The sequence below is a fragment of the Schistocerca nitens genome, chromosome 1, assembly GCF_023898315.1.
Source record: "Schistocerca nitens isolate TAMUIC-IGC-003100 chromosome 1, iqSchNite1.1, whole genome shotgun sequence".
NCBI lineage: Eukaryota > Metazoa > Arthropoda > Insecta > Orthoptera > Acrididae > Schistocerca > Schistocerca nitens.
The window spans coordinates 72839604-72862006 of NC_064614.1; the positions used below are offsets into that span (position 1 = coordinate 72839604).

At 39.9% G+C, this 22403-nt stretch overlaps 1 protein-coding gene across 1 annotated transcript in view; it reads left to right on the plus strand.

Moving 5' to 3' along the window:
• The window catches only part of LOC126241329 (toll-like receptor 2), a 150403-nt gene that overhangs the window by 8427 nt on the left and 119573 nt on the right, over positions 1 to 22403 (plus strand). The window contains exon 2 of the mRNA XM_049947998.1: positions 19369 to 19532. Within this exon, the coding sequence (XP_049803955.1) occupies positions 19369 to 19532 (164 nt within the window). The remainder of the gene's footprint in view (positions 1 to 19368; positions 19533 to 22403) is intronic.

The following is a 22403-nucleotide window of genomic DNA, read 5'->3' on the forward strand; positions in this document are numbered from 1 at the left end:
AGTGGGGACTTCCTTATTTTTTGTTAGATGTGACAATAAAGTCAAATGTCTAATCTATGGAACAGTAATCGCGTGTGTGACAAAATCGTCGACTGAAATACACAGAGAAGTATAGTGAAATCATATGGGTCACCAGAGAGATATAATTAAAGAAGTTGCAAAGTCATGCAGAAGAGAATTCTGTATCAACAAATGAGGTTCTTACCAGTACTTCGTCATGTTTATTTTGGTTATAGGTCCTGTAAAGCAAATCTAAGTCTGTTTACATTCCTCTCAAATATTTATTCGTTTTCGTTTTGGTTTGTATTATTCTCAATACAATCTTTTTCCTCTACTTTAGGCCGAAGAAGATGAAGGGTGCTGCGAAAGAACTCTTAGAGGTAGTTATAAAGTTGCACTACGATTAGCAAGAGCTGGAAAGCCGTTTATGGAAGGGCCTTTAATAGACTTTTTTTGACAGTAGTAGAGATAATGAATCACACATTAGCTCCCGCATACGGCAGAATATCACTATCTAGTATGACAGTATCTCGTCGAATCAGCGACATTGCAAGGAATTTGCACGGACAGTTGGCAGCCGCAATTGAAAACCTCCTAGCGTACTCCATCGCACTTGATGAATCGAGGGATATTAGCGACACACCGCTGCCGTTGCTTGGCGTGGCGTGAAAGACGATCTACGTGTGACGGTATAGATCTTGGTTATGATTCCGATGAAGGACACTGCTACAGGACGGATATTTGACCACAGGTTGAAATGGCATGCGAGGAACAGGATTCACTTGGGAAAGCTGTTTTCCGTAACCACAGACGGGACGCCGGCAGTGCGCGGCAAAGTAAAAGTATTTATTGTCCTACTGCGGAGAAAACTTAACATGCCCGATTTAGCTTACGTTCGTTTTTTTTTTTTTTCACACCAAGGGGTCTTTTGTGTGAAAGTTAGCGGTTTTCGGGTCGTGATGAAAGTAGTGGTGCGTATCGTCAACTATATTCGTCCTTACGGGCTCATTCATAGTCACTTCAAAGAATTTTTGATTTCATTTGAAGAGGTATATTCAGATATCCCCCATCATGCTGAGCTATGCAGGCTTAGCAAAGGAAAATTAATTTCCCGAGTTACGCGATTACTCCACGTCGTGGCTCAGTTTTTGGAGAACAAAGGATGTCTGACGCCACTTCTGCGTAACAATGAGTAAGTAACTAATTTTGGCTTTTGCAAATATTGTAGCTGTTCCAAAATATTTATGTCTGAAACTCCAAAAAGAAAATAGTCTCCTCAACGATATGGTCGGCAAAATAAAAGCTTTCCGACGTATACTTCATCTCCTCAAAAACAACCTTTCAGGCGAAAGTATGTAACGCTTCCTTGAGCTATGTAAGGGATACATAAATATTATCTTCAGTGAGGCATCTTCAATTTTAAAACTGCTTTATTCAAAACGGTACTATGGTTATGTTTGACAGCGTGTTTGTTGGAATAGGCGGGCATTGAAAAATTCGTCGCTTGAAATTGAGCTTAGCGGCGATTACAGTTAATGTGCTATTATATCACCAAGATGAAAATAAAGTCTATTGTGCTAAATACGTAAGTGTAACATTATATTAAAAACCTTATCCACAATACCCGATTATTAAAGCATAGCGCCTTTCAGTACTTCATTTATCAAAGTTCGGAATTGTTTTTGTTACAGGGAATTACTAACTTGCAGCCAGCACTTGGTATGTTTTTAAAACACTTTCCAATAGTAACTGAAAGTATGCCTCACGATTTACATTTAGAACTAATCGGTTTGCAAGCCGATAAGCATCCAAGTTCATTTTACAATACCAAAGGTTTTCTTGACTTCAACCTTCATTTTCCGAAGAAAGAATCTTCTAAGCTGCACAAAGAAGAAGCTAAGATTATTTCTATGTTTGGTTCCACATGTGCAGGTGAAAGATTTTTCTGTTTGATTGTATGAAAACTATATTTCGTGAAACTATTTCTGATTGTAATGTAATAAACGCTCTAAGAATTGCTGTCAGCCGACCCCTTGTTCTAGATCTTAGTAGTATCATTGCAAATAAAAAAGAAGAAAATAGAAGAGATAATTTTTTTGTTGAATACAACATTAAAATTATTGTTATTATTTATCTTTTTTGTACCGGTAGTGTTGTTCCACCAAACTATGCTCTCCATCCACCGCATGGAAACATTTGGCAATGATGAAGAAAACAGAGGCTACGTATTGGAGAAAATCGAGAAGGCGGAGCGAGTGAGGAAAGCGATCGCTAATGCGTAAAGTCGGGGAAAGGGTTGCACTGTCTTCAACACGGCGAAACCGTCTCCTGCACTCTGCATTGCGCGATGCACTCGTGCAAACACCAGGAGAGGTCCTGGCCTAAACAAAAACCAAAAACCTATAGACGGACTGTCAGTATATCTCCGCGCACACCAGGAGGGAAACGTGTACACCATAGGCCAATTGCTGATTTCCAGACTGTCGCCAGTTTTGTACTAGACGGGTATCTACGAAACACTACCTTCCGTTATGATTCTCCTGTTACATTCTAGGGCCAATGAGGTTTCACATGTTTGACGTATTGACACCGAGTGACAGTAATAATTAAAAGCACGTTTCCTCATGAAAACCAGCCTTGACCTGAGGAAGATCGTTGTAATACGGTCGAAACGTCGGTTTTGTACTTTTTAATGGAAGTATTTTATACAGTGACACAGTACATTACACAGAAGTATTTTAATCATTAAGGCGAATCTTAGCTTGAACACTTTTGTCCAGAGGGTCGGACCACGGAATGTTACAAACCCAACATTCACTCACAGAAAAAGAAGACTGTAAACAGCCACTGTGAGATCGTTTGTAATTATTGCAAAGCATTTCCGAAGAAATTTCCATCATCATTTGGTGTACTATTTTAGCGTCAACAGCGTTGATCTCTGCCTCACCAGTGTGATAGAAATTCTTTGAAAAACGAGGAAGCATCTTTAGATTCAATATTAAGATTAGGATAACAACATGCATGCAACCACTTCTTTACACACTTGTTATCTCAAGATGAGTATCATTGTTTACTTCAGATCATCGTCAGAAGGGACGGCCTGTGAAATGCATGAAAGAATCAATGTAATTCTTGAATTTTAATATTGTCACGAAAGTGATGGACATTACCGCCATATGAATACTGCATATGACTCAATCCACTTATCCTCTTAATTGCTCTGGTCTTTCAAAGCTAGTTTTAATGGCTATCGTCGACTTTGTAGCGTTCGACTGCAAGTTAGCTCAAAATAAATTGTAATTAACACATAATTAAAATTGACCAAGAAATCGCAGAAATAATTTTTGGATGTTTTTGTTTAGGTTAGCTGAAGACAACGAGATAATGGTTATAATTTCTACTCTATTTGTATTGAACCATTCATTTTAGAGCTTGGTCTGTACCTTGGAAACCATTGATCCTTCTTAGTGCTTTCCACATAAATCTTTTTGAGCCCCTCATTTCTTTTCGTTACACTTAATTCCGAAAATTCGTCTTCCTCTTCTTTTCCGTTATTTGCAAGTCGGTGTTGTAGGTACGTGAAATGTGTTTAAAACGCAAATTCTCAGAAATGAACTTCTCACGTTAAAACTTATGTTACAGATACAGAGGATTCATTTGTGAGAAAAGCTCTGTTTCACTCTGTTCATGTGATTATTATACCCTTCTTCCTCCATCCGTTGCTTGTTAATTTGTTTCCAAAGTAGCGGATTTTCTTTATATCGCCGTCTGTTTGATCCCCAATATTCAAATTAAGTTTTCACTAATCTCACTTCTACTGTCCCTGAACATAATGGTATCATTTTTTATACATCATCGCATTTTCTGATCTCTGTAGACCGTTAAATCTGTTTCACGTATCCCTTAATTCGTTTTCTTCTTCATGGGAACCTTTCTACTTAGGTATACTCAACTTTCACTGGTTTGCCTGCAAGAATAATCACAATTCGGTATTTTCGTATGTGCAGTCTACCAGACGTTAAAAGAGCCGATGTGATAGTTAGGAAAATTTGATCGTGAAAGTTAAGCTACGTTAAAATTTTAGTAATCACCATGTGTAACACATTACATTGAATATGGAAGAAATAATTTCTTGCATGTAATAAGCAACTGACGTGGTAGATGTCAGGATCGACATTTCCTCCAAAATGTGTTTCGGTCGTTGAATGTAAAATCTGTAGTGGAAGATTACAGTGTCGTATTTGGGTGTATCCTTTACCGAGGGCCGAGCGGAGACACCTCTAACTGATACTTACATCGATATGGTGTCTGTTCTTTTGGACATGTCCGAAAGAAAAGACACCATTGATGACCTGTAGCCGTTTAGAACGAAATTAGAATTATATTAATACCGCCAGCTGCTGACGCGCATTGATATGTATCAACGGGGACAGGTGAAAATGTGTGCCCCGACCGGGACTCGAACCCGGGATCTCCTGATTACATGGCAGACGCTCTATCCACCTAAGCCTTTGGTGGATCAGATCGGTACAGCGTCTGCCATGTAAGCACGAGATCCCGGGTTCGAGTCCAAGTCGGGGCACACATTTTCACATGCCCCCGTTGATACATATCATCGCCCGTGAGCAGCTGACTGTATTAACATAATTCTAATTACCTCTAATTGAAGTCAGGCACCGGCCGCGGAATGTATTCGGCCCCACAGCCTTGATTACTGGCAGCACTGTGCGATGTGGTGTTGTCGGAAGACAATCAGTTACTCATCAGGTTACCTTCCATTCAGAAAGCTGTTGCACTCAGCGACTGTTATATTAACTTGTAAATTATAGATTGCAGCAATCAGTCGCCCTTTTTTATTTATTTTTTTAAAATTTTATTGAGCAGATCTAGATTTCGGCTAGAAGGTAGCTATTCTCAATGCACTACTATTATTTTCGCTCAATGCATTGAGTATTCAATGAACTGTAAATGAAGCCCGACCAACAGCCACTACATGCATTGAGCGTAAATAATAGTGCATTGAGAATGGCTAGCTTCTAGGCGAAATCTAGATCTGTAAAATGAAATTTAAAAAGGACGACTGATCGCTGCAATCCATGATTTACAACCAGTTTCTCCGTCAGTAGATGGTGGGCAAAGAGCAACGTGAAGTTGATCCGATGAAGATCATCCTCTTGCGTACAGTACGTCTTCAGCTAGTTCATAGACTGTGCTGGAGCATCTAGGACATAGATTCACTACAATGTCGTAATCAACTAATAGAAAGCTACTGCGGTGGATGCCATCGATCCCAACAATCAACTCTTGACGAGAGCTGGAGAAATTGAGTATTTAAAGCGAGATAGCGTGAGGCTATGACGCAAAGCTGGGTTCGTGTCCTCCTTATTCCACTACATTTACTTATCGGGCTGTTAACTGTTGTGACGGCCCTTCGCTTTGTGCTCTATTTGCAACGTGCTTTACCGGCTAAGGAATGTGCTTGTCTCACTTCCTCTGTTTTTCCGTCCTCTTCTCCACTGAATGCGTATTCCTTACCCGGCAGACTGTCGTCGACTTGACTCTCTTGCGACATAATTTCTCGCTTCTTGCTTCCTCCTCTGTCTCTGGCAAAACTCAGATGCCAGAGAAATTTTTCCATATCTCTTCTCAACACCGTTGTAAATCTGCAGTCACATACTAGGGTTGCCCATGGCGGTCACATTTAAGACTAACTGAACACTTGTTAGGGCCGTTATATGATTATTACGGTGATCCTGCATCAAGCACATTTCGATTTATTCGCAGAATACTGGGAACTTTGTCGCTGTTTACAAGTGACGTTCTAGCAGAGATTAATATGAGTTGCATTACAATACTGGCCAAGCGCAAGAGATACATCTGACCAGGAGCTCACCAGCAAAGGATTTTTGTAACGTTTTTTATAGTTATAGTATGAGAATTCGGAAATCAAACATCAGTTGCCCGAAGCACTAGACTGAGCTCTGGAAATTTGTCGAGAAAAACAGTCTGAAATTTTCCGATGAACCTTATTTTACTAAATATGATGAAACTGTGAAGTCGAGCCATGTGGCTGACTGTGTAGCACTGGGGAAAGGTAATTCCGTAAGTAAGTGATCGCTGCTTCGAATCCTACTGTGGTCCTTCGCTCTTTCACTTTATTTTTCTATTCGGTTCGAATACCTCCATCATTTAAACGTAAAATTCATCAAATACCTGCTAATTAACATAATAATTAATCGTTAATAACTTTTATGAAAAATTCGTGACTTTCGTTTCTAATTACACATATTGAAAAGATAATTTTTAACTATCAATATTTTATAAAAGACTACTCATAAAGATTGTTTAAACTAAAAACATTACAAATTTATTGACAACCTTTTGTTCAATATCGATAATTAAGAGTATAAATGTCTACATTTGCAATGGAAACTGGAATTTACTGTACAATGTGTAATTTGAAACAAGATGTTCAATTTTTATAATAAATAGTGGTTAAAATATATTAATTATCTTATATTTGATGAATTTTGTATTTAAATGATGCAGGTATTCGAACTGATTGGGAAAAATGAAATAAAGAAAAGACTGTAATGAGACTGGAACAAGCGATCCATCCATCACCCATTTACTACTGACTGCTCTTCTGTCATGTATCAGTTTGTAACTTCCCCCCTCTCTTATCGACCTTAATGACAGTGAAAAATTAAACCGCGTGTACCTAATGGAAATTTGGGAAAAGCAATCGTCACCGAGGTTAATTTGTCGGTAAAGACGGAGGAAAGGGTTACATCTAACTGAAAGGAAAAATGCTAATGAAAATGGTGGAAATTAATTTTGAAAAGGGGTAAAGTTAATAAAGAAACTAAATGTGCGGCCGTTACGTTAACAATTAACTAGCAGTAATTAAATATTTGAGATTTGGGGGAAATTACAGTCGCCAGTCCTAAGGATAATTACTATAGTAACTGAAAAAGAAAGGTAATTACACTTATAATTAGCACTAGAAGCGTGGCAACTGAAGGTTGACATGTGTAGTGTGAAAACTGAAAGTTTGTCAGAAGTAATAAATTTCGCTGCACTTAATTTAGCAAAAGAATTAATAAAATCGGAAAATCGAAAGTTAATTTAGTGACTGAAGTTAATAGTGAGCTTTCTTTCTGAAGCACATCGAAATTCAGTAAAATACGGTTAGTCTTGGACTACCTCAACAATCATTTCAAAAGCTACTTGAATCTACGCAATTTAGAAATAAGAGATTTAGCTTTGAACTTGAATTAAATGATTCTGAACAATTAACAATAGTAAAATTTAGTACGTACCAAGCTGAGCTGTAGTCACAGGTAAGCTAAAATACGGGTACAAAACTCGCACTCTTAATTTGTGCTTGTGTAATCTAAATATTGTAGCCAGCTATGAATACTTAAACTGAACTTTGAAATTAAAGCAGTGAAATGGAATGATTGTACTTTAATACTGGCGTCTGAATTTCAACGACACTCGGGTTCATTTCGGAAAAGGAAGGGACCCTGCTTGGTAATGCAATTGGGACAATGAGCAACAAAGGTTCATGCTAAGTTGCTGTAATTTTGCGAGGCAAATGGAACAGTTTGAAAAGCTGAGGTCTGCCATACAGTTCTGAAACTTTACGTGCTTTTAGTCTTCCTTGTTGGTTGATTGAAGGTTTGAAGTCGTCGATCGAGGAGGTGGCGACAGTCACTCATTGTCGGCCGTCGCTGTTGCAGAAGCTGGATGCTGGCGCGCCTTCTTCTCGACACGGTCACCAGACGAAACGGGCTCTTGATGTGCGCCAGCTAATGCTTCCCGTCCGCGACACAATGTCAGAAACTATCATCGCAAGTCGAGCGCAATTACATGCTGCCAAACCCCGAAAGCGCGGCAACTCGCGGGAGCTTCGCACCACACACCTGCTCCACTCGCTACTCCAGCCAGACTCTCTCATGCTCTGCCCGCGCTCCACGCGGCAGAGTTAACCCTACCAAAGATCCTAAACACTTTCGTTCTCCACACGACCTATCGATATATTCGTTTGATAGTATAGTTTTCCCTAGGCCAGACCCAGCGTATAAATACAAATAATCTTTACACAACAAATCAATTATACATCGACATAAATGCATAAATATATATATACAAATAGTAAAACAATTACAATATTTAAAGGCACAGAAATGTCATATATTGAGGTAACAAAATGGCTCTGAGCACTATGGGACTCAACTGCTGACGTTATCAGTCCCCTAGAACTTAGAACTACTTAAACCTAACTAACCTAAGGACATCACACACATCCATGCCCGAGGCAGGATTCGAACCTGCGACCGTAGCAGTCCCACGGTTCCGGACTGCGCGCCTAGAACCGCGAGACCACCGCGACCGGCTATTGAGGTAACAAACCAAGGAAAAAAATTATAGTACAATAGATGGAAATAGGAGGATATGCATTTCCGGCGTTACACGTGCCCCACATTGTCTGAGGATGTTCGTGTAACGTAAACAGACTCAGAAAATGTCCCAAAGAGAAACAGCGGAAATGCATCTGCTCAAAACATCAAAAAAATTTAGCATTCTCTAATTAACCATAAACCAATTTTTAGACAATAATAATTGAGTGGAGACACTCCTAATCTTATTCCACTCTGTCATCTTGCACAAAATAAAACAGATTGACAACATATCAAAATTCATAGAAAACATAGAAAATAGTTTAGCTATTCCAAAATCATTAAAATTCGTAACACTATAAGAAATGACATACTATTTGCAAAATTAATTAGAGTGCATGGTCATAAAAACAGGTAGATCAAAATACGCAAATAAATAATTAAATAGACAACACATTTTGTATAACCTTTTCATAATTAATATTCTCGTCACGAGAATCTATTTAACGCTAAACAAGAAAATAATGTACAGCAGATCGACAAAAACATAAATATTAACAGCAGAATTCTTTCACATTAGCTGTCCGGAAAAAAAAAAAAACTCCACCGTCCGTACTCTCAAGTACAAAGAATGCCGACAGCGGCACAAGAGCCAACAGCGGCACAAGAGCCGACAGCGGCTCCGCCTTGCCAGTATTGTTGCGCCCGCCTGTGCGGCACGCTTGATCTCACTCGCCCTTGTAACGGCGTTTCCAGAACGTCCGTTTCACTGAATTCTTTCGGAAAAACTCACTCCCGAGTAATCTCAAGGAGTCCATAAACACTATCACAGTGGATAACTCAACACTGTCCATCATCACGCGCATGTACTAGCCTGAAACTTAAAACAGCGTCTAAGTACATCGGCAATGACTAGTAAATCACATATTTATGAAATCTTACAGCTATTTACAAAATCATATTTACATTCCTTAATCTACTGTGACTCAGCTGAAAACTTAAACTAGCAGCTTGGATTTTTCAGTTGATTAGATCATGATTAAATTGATTAAAATTAAATTGATTAATAAAAATTAATTACTTATTAATTACAACTTCTTTAATGGCCTTGGTCAGACAAAAGCATGGCAATCTAGAAAATCGTTAAATCTTACACTCTATTTTACATACTGTACAAATTACCCATTGTGTGGTATTAATCGATCCTAGGTTGGTACAATTTCAAGTCTACAATGTTCCGTATACCTAATAGTTTTCCGGAGCTTGGATACTCTAAGCAATAAGCATTTGTGTGAGGTATACCAATGACTTTATATGGTCCATTATAAACAAACTTAAATTTAGAGATTTCATGGTGTATCTCGCTCGATTTCTCATGAGCTTTTACAAGTACTAAGTCTCCTATTGCAAACTTAGCAAAACGCGCTTTAGCGTCATGACGACGTATGCGAGCATCGGCTTCTAGCTTCATTACTTCTCGCAAACGATCTTTTTTCACACCAATACTAATGTTAATCCGTGGAGGGAATTTGATTATCTCTTCCACTAAACTTTTACTTCTGTCATCCAACAGGATTTCCTCTGGAGAAAATCCCGTCGATTCATCTCTCAAGGTGTATAGGGTATAGTTTGATGAACTTGGAAAAAGCTTCTAGCACTACTAAAATGTAGGCAAAGTTTCCTGATGACTTGGGCAAAGGTCCGTACAAGTCCACGCACAGTAATTCAAAGGTGTCGTTAGGCCTTACACTTTGCATAGGACCACGACTCGTACAGTTGGTAAACTTCACCTTCTGACATAAATCGCAAGTATTCACTCTGTCAGTAACGCGTTTTAACATGTTGTTAAAATGCGCTACTTCACTCACCTTTTCCGTACATTTCTTAGGTCCACAGTGACCATACGCCAAATGGTAGTAGTCTATTATTTCCGTGACGTATTTGGTGGGCCAGCATACCCGCCAAATATTACTATCTTCACCCTTACGTATGTACAAGATATGATCGTATATCTTGTAATACTTCCTTAATTTCTCTCCTTCTGGACTCCTTTCGTCATATCGGGTTTTCACCATATTTAAACAACCGTCCTCGTTCTGATGACGACGTAGATTCTTACAGACGTTCATTATTAATTTACGTCCCTCAACTTCTTTAAAATAGTATAATTTGACCACTCCATCTGACTCATCTTTCAATATCTCTTGATTAGACTCGGGAAACAGCAAAAACGCATCCGCTACGCAATTGTCGGTCCCTTTTACGTAACAGATGTCATAGTTAAATTGCTGTAAATACAGCGACCACCTAGTCAGTCTTTCGTGAAGTAGTTTACAATCCTTCAGATAAGTGAGCGCCTTATGGTCCATATGAATAATCACCTTACGGTCCCAAAGGTAGCCCTTGAACTTCTTGAATCCCCACACGATAGCGAGACACTCTTTCTCAGAAATCGTGTAGTTTCGCTCACTTTTTGATGAAGTTCGACTCGCGAACGCTATCGTCCGGTGTTCCTTATCCTCTCCTTTATCAACCTCTTGGAATAGTTCTACCCCCACCCCGTAATTCGACGAATCCGTTCCCAGATGGAAGGGTAGCGATAAATCAGGATGAAATAGTATGTTAGATCTTAACAACTCGTCTTTTAATCTCTCAAAAGCGGCCTGACACCCGTCAGTCCACACAAACGGAACGTTTTTGCGTAAGAGGTTATTCAAATTTTCATCATTAAACACTTGTCCTTTTACAAATTTACGGTAAAATCCTGATAACCCTAGAAAACTTTTTAACTGTTTCCTAGACTTGGGTGGAGGACAATTCCTTATTGCCTCTAGTTTCTCTGGGTCCTTCGTAATACCAGCAGTGGTAATTACATGCCCTAAAAATTTCAGTTCCTGCTTCACAAATTCGCATTTCTTTAGCTTTAGAGTCATTCCGCCACGGCGCAATGCTCTAAAAACTTCATCTAACAGGTCACAATGGTCATGCCAAGTGGCATTGGCCAACAATAGGTCGTCAACATATACAGTTAATCTTGAACTCAAAGCCGGTCCTAGCACTTTATCTAGGGACCTGATGAATACGGACACAGATATATTAAGTCCAAACGGCAGTACTCTATACTGATAACACCTGCCCGCAAACAAGAAGGCGGTGTATGGCCTAGATTCTTCTTCGAGTTCTATTTGCCAGTAACTAGCCGTCACATCGAGGCTAGTCATGAACTTAACGTCATGAAAACGTTGCAAAATCTCCTCCATACTCTCTGGTCTGTCTGTTTCACGTTGAACGACCCTATTCAACGTGCGTGCGTCAATCACAAGACGCACACTACCATCCCGTTTTGCTACAATGACCAAACCGTTATTGTATGGACTCGTACTTCTTTCAGTCACTCCCCATTCGATCATCTTATCTATCTCCCGTTGCACTGCTTCCTTTTTGGACAGCGGTATAGCATACAGTCTCACGAAGAATGGTTCGTGCGGAATTACATGCAACTTGCATTTATATCCTTCCACAAGTCCCGGTTTGTCTGAAAACACACTCTTATTCCTCATTATTACTTCATACAGGCCTCGTCTTTGTTCGTGTGTTACGTTTGACACACCGTCAACAATACTTTCCAATTCACTTTCTACACTATTGTCAATGCAGAGATTCCTCACATTACAGTAGTTCAAATTCATACCTACATCAATACCATCCGGCCAGTTAACAATGTGTATAGGCTGGTATTGCCTATGCACACCGTCTCCTGCCTCGTCAAAACTAACTACTATTGTTTTATCTTGTGACGTACATGTCAAAGTTTTGCTTTCGCAATTAATCACTGCACGGTACCTTAATAGTCAATCTAACCCGATAATTACTTCCGCAGTTAAGTCTGGCACGACGACAAACTCTTGTTCAAATCGTGCCCAACATATCTCGAAGTTGACAAAAATCTGTTTTGTGACCGGTTTACTGGCCTTCCCAGTAGCACCGATAATTTTCACTCCTGTTACTGGCATAACTACGATGCCAGGTCTGTCTTTCAGTAACTCAAATATTTTCCCAGATACAGCACTCAATTCTGCACCGGTGTCAATCAACACGTTTAGTTGTAGGTCGTGCATATTAACAGACACTACTATCTGTCTACACTTGTCCTCGGCTGTTTCTTTATTTTCCCACAGTAAATCCTCGTCTATATCCAGGTCATTCCAGAAAAAACCATCCTGCTTTGATCCTAAATCCGGCTTATCTGGCGGTCTTTTCAGCCTCTGTTCACATACAGTTTTAATTTCAACACGTTTGTCCTGAGGCTTAGTCTGTAGCTTCGCCTCCAATACCGAAACCTTTTCCTGCAACTCGCCAACTAGTGAGTGTTGCTAATTGTCACCTTCGTTGATTCCACTTTGGTCAGATTGATCTCATCTGCCAATCTACCTGGAGGAATGAGCCCAGTAGTATCTGCAATTACTTCCTCTGGATCTGCGCAACCCACACTGCTACCGTCTGACAGTTTAACGTCAGTTCTAACCTCATACACGCTGTAATCTACGTGCTTTTCTACCAATCGTGTCCGGCTATCACTAAAATTCTCGTAATCTTTCTCCTCAATACTTTCGCAATGTTTAAACTGGAGTTTTGCGTCGGATGGGTCGGCCACTTCTAACACTATAACCTCCGGTAAAGTCTGCCGGTCAGGGCCAGAACTTTCCGTTACTACTTCAACATCCAACCCCTGCGGGACGAAACACGACGAATCTTGCTCGTGCTCCCCATTAACATCAACTATTTCTAGTAAAGTCTGCCGGTTAGGGCCAGAACTTTCTATCACTTCACAAATACTATCTTCCTGTGGGACGAGACGGGCAAATTCTGCCCGCGCTCTCCATAAACACTTCTCCCATACAGGCCCCTATAATCTCTTAGTTCGTCGTATAAGCGACCGAACTGCCTTAACCAGACCTCATCCCTCTCTGCACCCTCGCTCAATGACGGACGTGTTATCCGACATCTGATCTTCTCTCAACAATTGCGAATCATTCTTAAACTCAATCTCCAGTTCCGCTGTGGGTATTACAGCTGCCACTTTATAATCGATTTCCGGAACGCTACTTAAATTGTTGTCACTGACAGTGAATGTATTTTCTACTGCCGTGTCTACAGCTGATCTACTACTTGTGGGCGCACTCCTTTCTCCTAATACTGGCACACTCTCCCGCCGTTGATTATTCCATACGGAATTTTCATAACGACGAAACCTCGGTTTTCTACTGTTATTGGGCCGCCAAAATTTCTCCACGCCCGGTCGGCCCCTCACCGGCGCGGCTAATGGTTTCCCTGTCTCGTCCCAGCAGATACGCTCCCTGGATGCTGCTGAGGCGGCTGATCACACCCTCTGGCGTTATTACTATTCTGTGAAGCCCGTATCACGTTAGTATGATACTGGTTTCCGTCATTCCTGTTATTATTTGCATTGTACCGATTGTTATTACGGTCCGAACCATTATTGTTATTGCTGCCATGGTTGCGGTATGCATTATTCCCATGGTTATCGTTGTTGTGGTTGCTGTGGTACCCATTGTTGTTACCACGGCCTCTACCACTGTCGCGATTATTGCGCCAATTGTCCTCGTCCTCCACTCTTTCCAGGAAATCATTTATTGTCCTGTAATTGCTTCCTATGTAGCGTTTTGTATCATCTGGAAGCTTTTTGTAGAGTTCCCAGACTATTTCGGATTCCGTGCGGCGATCACGCAAATATTCCAACTTGCGGATCCAGCCCTCACAAAACTCCTTCATCGAACCGCGCGAATTCGCATCGAAAGGCCTCGACACGACAAATTCGCGCGAGACACTTTGCTGTTTTTGCTCTGACCAGTATTCAGCCAGAAACAAATTTTTAAATTCGTCAAAAGTCAGGTTCGTAATGTTGAGGTTTAAGCCCCAACGCTTGGCATCACCAGCCAACACATCAATAACCGCATTAATTTTTCTCTCATTAGTCCATGATCTGGGTAAAACTCTTTCACAATTTTTAATGAAATCTGTTGCGTGTATACCGCCTTTTTTCAAGAGGTCGAACCGCTCCTCTTTCGTCAACAATTCCGAACTATGTGCATAGATTGGCACATAGCTCTGTTTTTCTTCAAGTTTCTTTTCTAATTCCGAAACTCTCGTAATTACTTGGCAAGTGGTTGTCGCAAGCGTTTCTGCTTCCCTTTTTTTTTCTTCGCAGGTATTAGCCTGCTTCGTCTCTTTGGTATCTACTTCGGATAGTAAAGCCTTTAAAGTTTCCACCTTCTTTTGATCCTCTTTTTTCACTAATTGAATTTGTTCCGTCACCTTATTCTCGATGATCGGAGCAACTGCTTCTCCTACACTTTTCTCGATTCTGCTAATTTCGGAATAAAACCGAGTATTTATGCTCGCAATTTCCGCCTGAACGCCTATCGTTTCCTGTTTAAGATTACCGATTTCGGTATTAATCACAACAATATCTTCTTTGATTTTATCAACTTTTGTGTTAACAACTCCAACATTGTTGTTAACAACATTAATAGCTTCGTTCTGATTGTCTAGCTTTCGTTCAATTTTTTCAAACTGAGCTTCTTGCTTGGCAGCCTGAGCTTCTTGCTTGGCAGCCTGAGCTTCTTACTTGGCAGCCTGATCGTCTTGCTTGGCAGACAGAGCTTTAATTTCGTTAATCAAAACATTCAATAAATCAGTTAAATCCCCGGAAACTACCAGTTTTACTTCCGTAGCGGCTTCCTCTTTAATTGCCCCCGTATTCGTCATCAAGCGATTCAGATTTGATTTTCGCTTCCGATTCCGAAACATTTTCTAAAGTTTGGAATTCCATTTCTGCTCTTTGTTGCGTTTCGGCGGTCGCGTCTTTCATGCTAGCCGCCTGCCCCTGAACAATGGGTACCACGGTGCGCGTTTCCCGCTGTTCGACCGATTGTTCCGTGTCCAAGTCTACCAAATTTTGGCTATTGTTGCCTTCACTCATTCTAATAATTTTCAATATAAATGCCAAATCTCAAATATAATTAGGATTACTCCCACTACTTATTCTCGCTGACGTAACGGCGTGTACGTAACCAGTACTTTGTTACGAGATTTGCACCATACAAAATTCGTGTCCAGAACAACCTCAAATCCGAAGATTGTCCTGTCACCAGGTCGCCACGTGTAACCTCCACCCCTCTCTTATCGACCTTAATGACAGTGAAAAATTAAACCGCGTGTACCTAATGGAAATTTGGGAAAAGCAATCGTCACCGAGGTTAATTTGTCGGTAAAGAGGGAGGAAAGGGTTACATCTAAATGAAAGGAAAAATGCAAATGAAACTGGTGGAAATTAATTTTGAAAAGGGGTAAAGTTAATAAAGAAAGTAAATGTGCGGCCGTTACGTTAACAATTAACTAGCGGTAATTAGATATTTGAGATTTGGGAGAAATTACGGTCGCCAGTCCTAAGGACAATTACTATAGTAACTGAAAAAGAAAGGTAATTACACTTATAATTAGCACTAGAAGCGTGGCAACTGAAGGTTGACATGTGTAGTGTGAAAACTGAAAGTTTGTCAGAAGTAATAAATTTCGCTGCACTTAATTTAGCAAAAGAATTAATAAAACCGGAAAATCGAAAGTTAATTTAGTGACTGAAGTTAATAGTGAGCTTTCTTTCTGAAGCACATCGAAATTCAGTAAAATACGGTTAGTCTTGGACTACCTCAACAATCATTTCAAAAGCTACTTGAATCTACGCAATTTAGAAATAAGAGATTTAGCTTTGAACTTGAATTAAATGATTCTGAACAATTAACAATAGTAAAATTTAGTACGTACCAAGCTGAGCTGCAGTCACAGGTAAGCTAAAATACGGGTACAAAACTCGCACTCTTAATTTGTGCTTGTGTAATCTAAATATTGTAGCCAGCTATGAATACTTAAACTGAACTTTGAAATTAAAGCAGTGAAATGGAATGATTGTACTTTAATACTGGCGTCTGAATTTCAACGACACTCGGGTTCATTTCGGAAAAGGAAGGGACCCTGCTTGGTAATGCAATTGGGACAATGAGCAACAAAGGTTCATGCTAAGTTGCTGTAATTTTGCGAGGCAAATGGAACAGTTTGAAAAGCTGAGGTCTGCCATACAGTTCTGAAACTTTACGTGCTTTTAGTCTTCCTTGTTGGTTGATTGAAGGTTTGAAGCCGTCGATCGAGGATGTGGCGACAGTCACTCATTGTCGGCCGTCGCTGTTGCAGAAGCTGGATGCTGGCGCGCCTTCTTCTCGACACGGTCACCAGACGAAACGGGCTCTTGATGTGCGCCAGCTAATGCTTCCCGTCCGCGACACCATGTCAGAAACTATCATCGCAAGTCGAGCGCAATTATATGCTGCCAAACCCCGAAAGCGCGGCAACTCGCGGGAGCTTCGCACCACACACCTGCTCCACTCGCTACTCCAGCCAGACTCTCTCATGCTCTGCCCGCGCTCCACGCAGCAGAGTTAACCCTACCAAAGATCCTAAACACTTTCGTTCTCCACACGACCTATCGATATATTCGTTTGATAGTATAGTTTTCCCTAGGCCAGACCCAGCGTATAAATACAAATAATCTTTACACAACAAATCAATTATACATCGACATAAATGCATAAATATATATATACAAATAGTAAAACAATTACAATATATAAAGGCACAGAAATGTCATATCTTGAGGTAACAAACCAAGGAAAAAAAATTATAGTACAATAGATGGAAATAGGATGATATGCATTTCCGGCGTTACAAGTTCCACACAACGAAGTCGTATAGAGGTAAAAACAGCTGTTCACCTTTAAGATTTCCAAAGTCTCCCTAAATCAATAATAACACTCAACACTTAATGACCATTCAAATTATCATAAAAATTACAGTACAGGCCGCTTACACACATCGACCTGTTAGCAATACTGCGGAAGTACGCACATTACATGGGACTTGAAGTTTTACTTCTTTGGTTCTACCGGATCTTACAATGTATCCTACAGCGTGTTATCCGGCCTGGGTCGTTCACCAGCCATGTTTCCTACATTCTGACAAGCATCTTTTAGGTGCACTCAACTCTGTTATGACAACCCACCTGTGTGGTATGACTGTTAACGTGGATAACGCCCCTAAAGATGTCCGTAGTTGTCCATCTACATTAAGGAAATACATCCATTAAAAACCTAAAGACGCTTCTATACTTACGTGAAACCGGTAGCTGCAAATAAAGCACCTTCATATTGCTATGCAGCTTTTTGAATTACATAATCAGTCTTCAGTTTTTAATTTTTGTAATTTCAAAATAATTCGATTGTTTGTTGAGTGCTGGGTGTTGTTATTGATGCGCAAAATGTCTCTGAGCTGTGTTTGCCCTCCCCAGAAAGTGATTGTATCTCTAAATTTATAACAGTCAATGGTGTTAATAGATGTCAGTTACCCCAATCCCTATGCAGTTTGTGCTATTTAAGCAAGTTAAAACTCCATCAATAAATACATCAGTAACTTGCACTGTGCAAAAAAGTTAGATTACTGAATATCCTAGAAGAAGTGGAGATATACACTCACATGTGTAACACACGACTTAATGAATAGCAAGAGTTATATAATAACACACATAAAAGGAACATTAACAATGTTTCAGTCAGATTTCATGAAGATGTTACCTGCATGTATATCTGGTAAAGCTTTCACAAGCCACCTTAGTTCGCCCTTAGCTCCAGGTCAGGTTGGCAACATCACTACGTAGTAAACACTGATTTAGTTACGTTTACCTCCCTATTACTCAGAGCGTTGTTCGTAACAGTTGGCTCAGTTTTATATCGTTATATGTTTTACCTTTCTATATTATTAGTCAAAAGACGCTATTCAATGTACACTGTGTGGGACTCACAGACCTATCTGCTCTATCTCATCAACAGTACCGAGAAACCTCTTTGCAATGCGGAATTCAAAGCTAGATGTCACACAACGTGGGAAAGCCGGTATAAAAAGAGGTGTCGATTATTGTTTTGTCAACAGAGAACCAGTAACAGCAGTATGATCCGCTCAGGGGAGCTCAGTGACTTCGAAAACGGACTGTAACGTATCCGTCAGGGGCATTTCAATCATTCTAAAGCAGCCCAGTTAGGTTGTTGGTGATGTGAATCAAGTGCAAACGCGAAGGAACAATGACAGTTATATCATGAGAAGGCAGACATTTTATTGTTGAACAGAGAAAATCGAGAATTGCGGAAGGTGGTTGTAAACAATAGCTTGAAATCAGCGAAAGTAATCACCTGTGAGTTCCAAAATGCAATCAGCAATGCAGCCAGCACAGTGATTGTGCTTACGTAGTTAAAAAGAATGGTGAATGATGGTCGATTAAGTCCTTAAAACCCACACATTTCTGTAGCCATTCCCAACCCATGCTTGGTGCGAAGGAAAGACCGCCTCCACCGGCAATGCATGACTGGAAACGAGTCATTTGGAGGGACAACTCACTCTGTACCCTGTGACAATCCGATGCGAGAATAAGGGTTTGGCGTATGCTTTAAGAACGTTTCATACCGTCACGTAGAACACCGTGGCCATTTGTATTTCTTCCACCACACTTGTTACGTGGGACTTGTCTTATGCGTCTGTAACGAACATAATTTTTATCGCAATGTCACTTTTTAACCTGTGGTAACATTCCTTCTCGAGTGGATTTCGGAATAATGAACAGATTTATATCACCATATGTTGTTAATTGGCAATGTTCGGTACTGTGTGGCCGCATGTGGTAACTTCATGTTGTTAAGTGGGCATCATTGCCCACACCACCTGTTGATGACAAAATGTTGAAACTGAAATTGTAATACATAAACAATAAACATTTTTAGTACAACTTACTTGCCTCAATCAGCTGTTCAGTTAGAAACGTGACAACGTATTTTTCCTTTTTCAGGTCACCTGCAAGCTTGTTGCCAAACAAAGAGATGGCGATAACATTGTCACAACGTATCGTAAAGTGTTGCTTATCACACTGCAATTCCGCCTTATGGGAAACATGTCTGACCAACAAGACAACGTCTACTGTGCTTCATTTGCCACAATGAACATGGAAATAAGGTAAACTCGTATTTAGTTACAATATGTATCCATTAGAGCTTGATATCAGTACCAATGAAAAAATATTTGTCACTGAAAACAGTTTCATTTGAAGCAGTTTCTTCAAATAGAAACACGGTTCTGTACAATGTGAATATTCTGTCAACATGGTTATGCACCGAAAATCGTCCCAGCTAAATCCTGCATGGTGATCAGTTGGAATTTGTGTCATATTTGTCACGAGATCATCCAAGTATACTTGATTCATCATTTATTGTTCCAGAAGCACTCACTGTTGTTTAATTATAGGGAAATGTGTAAGTTGTGGAAGCTAGGAAGATTTTGACGCCACATTGGCTTGATCGACAAATGTGATATAGTTAGTTACGGCTGTGGGAATAACTTCCCGCCGGTAACAGGTTCTACGCCATGAAATAAACACCATTACATAAAGGCAAAATTCTGTACGTGGCTACACGTTCAGAGACTGTGAATAGTGACAACTGAAAGAAAACAACCCTCGGTCACTACTTTTAACGAATTAACCTGGTTTCAACACTGCTAGGAGTGTCTTCCTCAGACTTTAAACCAAAGAATGGTCTATAACATGGTCAAGAAATTATGACTGAAAATATATGATACAGAATATAAGTGCAGTGGAAGACTGGCAGTACTTATATGTGATTTATAAAATAATAAATATGCCAAAAGGGCATTAGTCACAAAGATATTTAAGATAAAGAAACTGTGATGGCGAGCCACTAAGGGCTCCTCGTTACATGCGTGGTGCAGGTTGCAAAACAGACTGAGGTTCCCGCGTTAACAAATGCGGCCAGGTGAATATGGCACTGAACGAGCGCGCCATCTAGTAGCCTTTGATACAATTAGGCTACTTCACATTGAAATATAGGCAGAGATGATTATAAATAAAGCGTATTTGGTACATAATGGAAAGCAATGTTTGTTTTTTTGTCTACATCAAAGCTTATAATAGTAAGATAAAACATGAAAACATAATTATATAAAGGTAGATAGGAAATGAATGACAACTTGTAGAAAGCAACGTTGACGTGAAATACAGCCAAGAAACATTTGATAAGTTAAAAAACATAGGTCTACCTTAGAAGGAAAAGAACATTTTGGAAACCTGCACAAGCGGACTCGAAGTCAGATATTGAGTAACAGCTTTATACCGTTGAATTTTTTTTTTTACGTAGCTGTAGCTGTTCATTTAGGATGAGGCTATCCTTTCGAGGAAAATGCTTGAAAATGCATTTTCTTCTGAATGGGTATGAGTAGGAAATTTGCGCTGTTGATGGCTGTCCTGACCTCTGGAGTCGGATCCTAGTGCAGATCCGAAATATTATTTTCGTTAGAGAAATGTCTCGCCCAACTTGTCACACAGAAATGTGATTGAAAAAGTGGTTTTAGATCTTAAAGTTGGTCTCGATAGTAAAAAGATAGATAATTCTTGTCAAACTCGTATTGCTTATGACGTATCTAATATTTTCATGAAAAATAAAGCCCCTGTTTATAACGTTACGCATAATGATAGAAAATTGGTAATTTCCATTAATGACAAACTTAAAGAAGCAGATGCCCTAATTACGAAGTCAGAAAAAAAAAAATGGTTCAAATGGCTCTGAGCACTATGGGACTCAACTGCTGTGGTTATAAGTCCCCTAGAACTTAGAACTACTTAAACCTAACTAACCTAAGGACAGCACACAACACCCAGCCATCACGAGGCAGAGAAAATCCCTGACCCCGCCGGGAATCGAACCCGGGAACCCGGGCGTGGGAAGCGAGAACGCTACCGCACGACCACGAGATGCGGGCACGAAGTCAGACAAAGCGTGTACTAGACTTATTGCTTATAACTCTGAATATATTTCCAAAACCTTAGATTTCTTTAAAGAAAATAATATTCCAGAGCTGCATGGGGAACCCACTCCAGTTTCACAAAAAGAGGTCAGAACAGCCATCAACAGCGCGAATTTCCTACTCAAACCCATTCATAAGAAAATGCTCATTAACATGAACCCTCAGCCCCCTAAACGTCGGTCTCATTTTAAAATCCATACACCTAATCATCCGCTACGCCCGATATCTAATAGTATGAATAGTGCATACCATGATCTGGCCAAATTTGTGCATGGAACTCTGAGAAAATCATTCGTTTTTGTGAATTATTTTTCCGTCACAAATAGTCACGCAAAAAATAAAAGATTTAGAATGCAGTTCAGACACCAAGTTAGTTTCTTTCGATATCCAAAATCTTTATACTATCGTCCCCGTACAGTAAACGCTGAAAGTCGTAGAAAAAAATTTACGTCGGTTCAAAAAAGATATCTCAGATGAACAAATCGCCGACTTCATGAATCTAATCCCAATCGTAGTCAAGTACAACTATTTCGAATTTAATGGGCATTTGTACCAGCAATCCGACGGTCTCGCTATGGGAAATCCGTTAGCTGGTATCCTTGCTGATATTTTCATCAACTCCCTAGAAGAAAAAAAATTTTAGTGGTTTTCCGGCTGTGTCACTAGGCATTCTTTCTTATTCCAGATACGTTGATGATATTATAATCATGTACTAAGGACCCGCTGACGGTGTTGATCGTATTTTTAACCTATTCAACGATCTTCAAAAGAAACTTTCTTTGACTATCGAATGTGAAAATAAGGCCCGTCTATTGAACTTCCTTGAATTGACGCTTACCATAGAAACAAATAAAATTTCAATATTTTTCCTAAAGTAACATATACCTACCTTATCGTACCTACATCTTCTACTCATCCACAGCGCATAAAAAAGCCTTCTTTCATTCTACTCTTCACCGAGCCATTTCCATCCCACTTTCTAAAGAAAAGTTGAACAACGAAATCAAT